General features: G+C 55.1%; 1 protein-coding gene across 1 annotated transcript in view; it reads left to right on the top strand.

Moving 5' to 3' along the window:
* The window catches only part of LOC103543682 (scavenger receptor cysteine-rich domain-containing protein DMBT1-like), a 29552-nt gene extending 22777 nt beyond the window's left edge, over positions 1-6775 (top strand). Inside the window, exons 8-10 of the mRNA XM_070632009.1 lie at positions 1254-1642; positions 4140-4411; positions 6206-6775. Coding sequence (XP_070488110.1) covers positions 1254-1642; positions 4140-4401 — 651 coding nt within the window. The 3' untranslated portion in view covers positions 4402-4411; positions 6206-6775. The remainder of the gene's footprint in view (positions 1-1253; positions 1643-4139; positions 4412-6205) is intronic.
* The last annotated feature ends 564 nt before the right edge of the window (positions 6776-7339 follow it).

Consider the following 7339-nt stretch of genomic DNA (forward strand, 5'->3'; position numbering starts at 1 on the left):
AAAGTCTCGTGTCCCAGGAAACTCCACGATCCTGCGCAAACTGGGATACTAGTCACCCTACAAGTGGCAGACGGTGGGAGTATTCCATGTCATACTCCACAAACCCCACCAAGTACTCTCTCCTTGTCACCCGACTTTAAAAATATGGTGGCTGGGCTTCCAGGGGTCAAGGCCAAGGCCACTCACCCAGGAAGTGATGGAGCCGACTCCAGACTCTGAGAATCTCAAAAATGTTACATTGAGTGAAAGAAGCAGACACACCAGGGGCCTTGTTCACCTGTGTCCTCTTGGTATTTGGGAGGGCAGCTCCCGGCCCAGTCCTTCATTCATCACAGCGCTTTTGCTGGGCTGCTGTCCCCTAGACCTTTCATCCATTCCTTGGATATTTACTGATGCTGCTGATGCTGTTGCTGATGCTCTACCAAGCCCTGGGAAGAGAGGGATACTTAGACATCACCCTTTCCTTCTGATGCTCACAGACCACCAGTCGCAGGCTCCCTCCACAGAAAGGTCACGTACAAGATGGTAGGCATGTCAAGCAGCATGAGAAACCGACATTCTCATGAATTTGCTGCCTGGTGAAAGGCACAGTGGCAAATGGCGCCATGGTCCAGGGAGTGAGAAAGCAGAGTGTGACAGGAAGTGCTCAGGTGGCCATGGCCCACCCCCTTGTCCACAGGAGCCTCTGGCGAGGTCCCTGCCCCAGAGGTAGAGACCTGCTGCAGCCTTGACTCCAGATCTCTGTTGCTCCAGCTCCAGCAGCTCCAGACTCCAAGCTGCAGTAACTACTGACCCAGCCGGAGCACAGGGAAACTGCTCCCGCCAGCCCCTCCCACAAGGACGGGACTGACCTCTCCCAGCAGCAGTGAGAAGGAAACAGCACAAGCCAGAACGGCCCTGAGCCAAGGGGTCCAAGCTCAGCTGAGTCACACAGCAGGGCGTGGGGTCATCCAGACACACCCTCTGCCCAGGAGGAGCAGCTCCCAGGGGGCCCCAACACCCGGCCACACTGTGGTCCCCCATATGGGGTGGAGGAAGGGGATGAGTGAGAGGAAGGAGTCCTGTCAGTCAGGCGGCGGGCCCCTCCCAGGCCATGGGGGCCCTGGCAGCAGGCATGTGCCATCTCCCTGTGGTTCTGGCGGGGTCTGAAGGCTTGTTGAGTCACTTTCCTCTCCTTCTAACCAAAGTCACCAATGAGCTCCCCTTAGCAGGTGACATTTGCCTGACTCTGCTCCCCTGCCTGCCTCTCCCAGGTAGATAACGATACCATCACCTATTCCAACGTCCTCAAAGCAGCTGTTTCAAGCGGCATCATCAAGAGGAAGAAGGACCTGCACATTCACGTCAGCTGCAAGATGCTCCGGGACACCTGGGTTAAGACGATGTACATCGCTAATGACACCATCGAGGTCACGGAAGTCCAGTATAGCAACTTTCATGTGAACATTTTCTTTTATACATCCTCTTCATTCTCCAATCGTGTGACCAGCAGCCCGTACTATGTGGACCTGGACCAGACTTTGTACCTTCAGGCTGAAATCCTCCATTCCGACACCTCCTTGGACTTGTTTGTGGACACCTGCGTGGCTTCGCCATCTTCCAGTGACTTTACGTCTCTGACTTACGATCTAATCCGGAGCGGGTAAGGAGTGTCTTCCTGGGGGGCACTTCAACCTTTGCCTGGTAACTCAAACACGAGTAGCCCAAAGGCTCAAGGAATGTAGGTTTTGGTCCTAGTCATTCAGTCTTAACCAGTCAGGTTATCGTCTCTGGTTAACACACAGGGAGATGGGTGTCTGGAGAACTGAATGACTCGCCAGTGGTCACCAGTCAGGTTAGCTGTAAACTGGGATTAGACCCCGAGTGACCAAACTCCAGGCAAGCCTTTGTATTCAAAAGACATGCGTGCAGTGGGAAATCATTGCTTTTGGAGCAGATCAAGATTGAGATGCCAGCCCTGCCACACCCTAGCTGTATCACTCCGGGCAGGCAGTTGCACCTCTCTGAGCCCGTTTCTTCGCCCATCACATGAGCATAGTGATGCCCACATCATAGGCTGTTGGGAGGATTCAATGAGAAAGAGTAGATGGGGCCCTGGGCAAAGAGCATGCGCAGCAGGTGGTCCGCAAGGAATGTTGCGTCAAAGGCAGCAGAAGGTCCCTTGACCTCCATCAGCTGAGAATGGACGTCCTCAGAGTCCATGGTTCCAACCAAACTCAAGAGATGCAGAGGGGAGGCCAGTAGTGCCAGGCTGGGGTCAGTGGTGCCCAGGTTGGGGTTCTCTACAATTGTTCTGCTTCCCGGATGATGGACTCTGGTGAGTCCTGTCCTCTTCTGAGCTCATGGAGGGGTCCTAGGACCCCGGAGTGTGCACCTCTAGTCCCTTCTCTTTCATCTCTGTCCATTGGCGTGCGCACCATTTCCTGGCTTACGATTTGACCTTGGCTCCTCAGTAACAATTGCTTCATGTGGAAGTTGTACAGGGAGGGTCAGGGGCTGTGCTAGGAATTAGGGTTGGGAGGTTAAGTGTCACACCTCCCTGGACACTAAAAACAGCGTTTCTTCCCAGGCACAGTTTGAATACGTGCCAATTTGGTAAATGGGTATTGAGGCTTGTCTTTTTCACCGTCTAGGCAGTCGGTTCAATTCACAGCAGCCCCTTGGCAGCAAAGAAGGGAGAGTGGCTCACCCAGCTCCTCTTTCTACAGAGAGTAACAAGGTGATACCTGATTATGTCGAATGATTGAGGTTACTGCAAATGAGCGAGTGATTTATTTCTTCTTTGCTAAAGAATTCTTGTGGGTCAAATTTGGGCACATACATGCACAGAAGCTGATGGCGTTTTCTGGGGAGAGGGGGAGGTGCATGTGGGGGAAGATGTGTCCACTGTACCTGGAGCCCAGGGACTCATTAGCTGCACCTGACCGCCAACCACCTGGATGCCCATTAGAATGATCTGGAGCTTCAAACAACCCATGCCTGGGCCCTACCTGCACATTCTCTTTATTTGATCTGTGCTGGAGCTCGGGGATCTATATTTTAAAAATGTCCTGGGGAGATTATGAAGTGCAGCCTGGGTTGTGCAGCTCTGGCTCGCAGACCGCAGACTGATGTGGGTTTATGGGAAATGCAGTTCCTGCCCGGTGGCCCCTGAGCTTCCCCGACCTCGTTTACGACTGTCCGACCTCCTTGTGGGTCTTTGGGGACTTTCTCTCCCACCTTTGTTGCTAAAGTGAATACTGTGGAAAAAGAACTTGGTATCTGAATGTGAGTTGAGAGCAGAGGAAGGAAGCTCTGGAAGGCAGAAGCAAGACAGCAAGTGGACCCTGGGTCACATCTCCAGGCTAGTCAGGATGCCCGGGCGACACCTGCCATGCATCCCCAAAACTTTCCACCCTGAACCCCATGGGCAGGGTCCTTGCTGTTGTCTTGGCCGCATCGCCTGGAATCTTCCCGTCAGTGCTGCATGCGGTCAGTGTGAGCTCCTTCTCAGCTGGGTGGAGCTGGGAGATGCGCCTTCCCCGTAGCTGAGTAAAATCTCTTTCAGCGGATCCTTAGGTAATGATCCTTGTAGCACCAGCAGAGATGAGGTGCCGGAGGGATTGCGGAGTGCTTGATATGAGGGCCGGGCGTCCTGGAGGGTACCCGGCGCATGAGGAAAGCACGGCTGCCCGGGGTGCAGGGCAGGGCGAGGTGGTCAGGAGACAGCCCTGGACAGGGAGGGCACCAGAGACACCAGAGAGCAGTCGAGTGTCACCCGGCCTGGCCCTGAGACCAGGAAAGGGAAGGAAATGTCATCTTCCTTCCTGCCCCTACTCTGGGCCCTGTCACCTCCTGGACTCACCTGGGCTCCCTGGGGCCATTGAGCACATGGTCACAGAGCACCTGCTGTGCACTGTGGACCTGCTTGTCTGCGTGGGAACCCTGGGCTGAGTTGCTGCGTTAGGATGCTGCTGACGTCCCAGAGCTGCCAGGACGTCCCTGCAGGGCTGGCAGTCAGTGTCTGGGCTACGCATTCAGAGGGTGGATCGGAGGGGCAGCGGGGGCCCGGGCCTTGGACTTGCCTGCCTGGGGCATCCGAGTCCTGAAGAGCACAGGGTGCTGGTGAGAGCTCACGGGTGACTCTTCTCTGCTTCCAGGTGTGTGAAGGACACGACCTATCAAACTTTGCCCCGGCCGTCGCCCCGCGTCGCCCGCTTCAAGTTCAGCTCCTTCCACTTCCTGAACCGCTTCCCCTCCGTGTACCTGCGGTGCAGGATGGTGGTGTGCAAGGCGGACGACAACTCCTCCCGCTGCCACAGGGGCTGTGTGGTGAGGTCCAAGAGGGACGCAGGCTCCTACCAGGAGAAGGTGGACGTCGTCCTGGGCCCCATCCAGCTGCGGGCCCCGAGCGCCGAGTAGAGGAGCCTGGGTAGGTGGCTCTCCTGACCCACTGCCCACCAGGACCCAGGCCTGCAACACCTGGGGACTCGGGATGTCTCTGTGGGTGTCACATTCCACCTCAGATTGCGCACCTACTGTGTGTCAGGCATGCTGTGCTACGCCGGGCCATGCGGAGTTGCTTCCGGCCTTCTTCCAAGGGCTCCTGGTCTATGGGGACCCCTGTGTGGGGTTTGGGCATGGGAGTTCTGACCTGGGACACAGACACAGCTGTTCCCCTTATCCCCTGGGTCTGAACTCCCAGAACCTCACGCTCCTCACCTGTGAGAAAAAAGTGTTAATGCTCACCTCTTAGGACTGTTGAGAGAATTACAAAAATGTGTTGGTTAAGTGGCCTTGGCCTCTGCCTGGTAGAAGTCACTGGGTGCGATGACCGGTGGTTTTCTTACTGTTGTCATTGTCACCGATATTAACAACGTTAGCGGTAACATTATTGCTTGTGACAATAATAACAAGTTAGGCCCAGGGGTAATGACATCAGGGCGTGGAGGCTGTGGGGACGCTGGCAGGGTTGTTCTATTCTGGCTGCCCGCAGGGCCGGACACTGGACAAGCCACTTCATTTCCTCCTTTGGGACGGGGACTGTGTTTCCTGCTGTGCTGTCTTGTTGTGGGTGTGGGTGAGGAAGTGTTCGCAGAGGGATTCCCGGGATTTCTGGTCTGGGCCGGGGCCAGGTCAACAGACGGGGGGCCCTGGTGACAGGGGCACGTGTGGGCTAGCAGTAGTTGTCACAAACCCTCCCCTTGGTCATAGGGCTCCATCCCATGGAGCATCTTTGATGGCTGTCTCTCCTCCTGTCCCCAGATCAGGCCATCCCCATGTCCGGATGATCTAGGCTCTTTTCTCACTCTTCATCCCATGCACTTTTTTTTTTTTTTTTCTGAGGAAGATTAGTGTAGTCCTGAGCTAACATCTGCTGCCAATCCTTCTCTTTTTGCTGAGGAAGACTGGCCCTGAGCTAACATCCATGCCCATCTTAACCTACTTTTTATATGTGGGACGCCTGCCACAGAATGGCTTGCTGAGCAGTGCCATGTCCGCACCTGGGATCCAAACTGGCAAACCCTGGGCCGCCAAAGCAGAACGTGCGAACTTAACTGCTGCTCCGCTTGGCCCCTCAGGCATGTTTATTGAAGGCCTGTTAAGTGCCAGGCAACAAATTCCTAAACAAACAGAAACAGATCAAAATCCCCGCCCCTGTGGAGCTGACACTGGGCAGGAGGGGATGCAATTCAGAAATGAGTCACATACGTTGATTGTGTGACACCTCTGCTGGGAGTCGGAGCTACAGAGAAGAGGACGGCGGGTGGGTGATGGGTGACAGGGATGCTGCTCGCGTCTCTCCTCTCCCTTCTCTCCCCTCAGCGCTGCAGGAGCTGGGGCCTGGGTACCTCCTGCCTGTGACTCTGCACCCATTTCCCAGCTGGCCTCAGTGCCCCTGCTCTCTCCCCTCCCGTCTATCGGGAGCCTCCATCCAGATTTGACCTCCCAAAGCCCAGCTCTGACTTCCCGCCCCAAAACCTGCTCTGACTCTGTTGGCTGACAAGACAATGAAACCTCCCTGGGTTGACCTTCCACTGCCCTTTGGAGCCTGGCCTCAGTTTCCCCTCAGCACTTCTCTCTCCTATTCTTTTCCTGTCCCACCAGACAGACAGTTCTGATTTCAATCACGGCCCTGGGACCCCCACCTGACTTGTCCCCCCATCTTTCTCCCCTGGGCTCATCGTGACGCCGACCCTCTTCTCCTGGTCCCTCTCCTTCCCAGATGGGCCGGTGGCTGACGTGGAGGAGCAAGCCAGCACCCAGGGGAGCTACCACAGCGTTGCCATCTCTGCTGGGGTCTTCCTGGTTGTGGTCCTGGTTTTGGCAGCCTTCATACTGGGGAGGAACACCCGCGCCACCAGTGGCCAGCCTCGGATTCTAAGATGTGAAGCCAGGAGAACACGCACAGCACTCAGTCATTGACCCCATATACTTCGGTACCCACGACAAAGGAAGAAATGAGTGCCCGGAGCTTGGCACCCAGCAGCACCCCACCTCTGTCCACTCTGGCCCAGGCACATGGAGGGGTGGGTTGAGGTGGGGCAGAAAGATGGGAGCAGGTTTCCCAGGAACACAGGTTCGGTGCTGAGACAAAATGTCAGGCAAGCAGGAGCCGGTGTCTAAAATCCTGCATGCAGCCGTGAGCAGAACTTTCTCTGTAGTAGTAGCAGCCGAGCTTTCTCTGATTGACTTGCTATTCTGATGTTTATAAATCAGCTTCTCAGGCCTGTAGTGTAGATCTTAGCTTTTCCATTTATAGCACAAACTGAATAAAGAGCTTTTTTTGATGCAAGTGTTGATTTGGTCGTTGTTTCTAGTGGCTCACCTAAGCACTGATCCCTTCAAAGTAAGCAGAGTCGTAGGGTGGGCTGTCACAAGGAAAGGTAAAGGCCAGCGTGCTCTGCCCTGTGGCTTCCAGAACCTTCTAGGGAATAGATAAGGTTTCCCCCATTGACCTTGGCATGTTTGGGTTCTCCCGAAAGCAGGAAACACAGGGTGCAGGCTAAAGAAAGACCAGAATGCTAATGGCGTCGTGATATTAAAATTCAAGGTGATTGCCTCCATTTCTCCAGGAAGCTGTGCACCTTCTGGTGTTGACATCACATCCAGAACTGTGGGCTGAGGGGTTAGGGAAGAGAATAAACTCTTCAGGGCCCCTAGGATCACAGAGCATTGGACTGGGCCGCCAGGAGGCCTGTTAGCATGTGATCGCCAGGGAGCAGTGGATTGACGGGTGACCCCAGGATCTAGGAGAAACAAAGGGATGAGGTGATTTCCAAAGAGGCAGTAAATTTGCCAGAAAATGGGAGAGAAGCCAGACCCTGGGCCCCTCGGTCAGGCTTGGGAAGAATGGGAG

This window comes from Equus przewalskii, chromosome 1 (genome assembly GCF_037783145.1).
Source record: "Equus przewalskii isolate Varuska chromosome 1, EquPr2, whole genome shotgun sequence".
Classification (NCBI taxonomy): domain Eukaryota; kingdom Metazoa; phylum Chordata; class Mammalia; order Perissodactyla; family Equidae; genus Equus; species Equus przewalskii.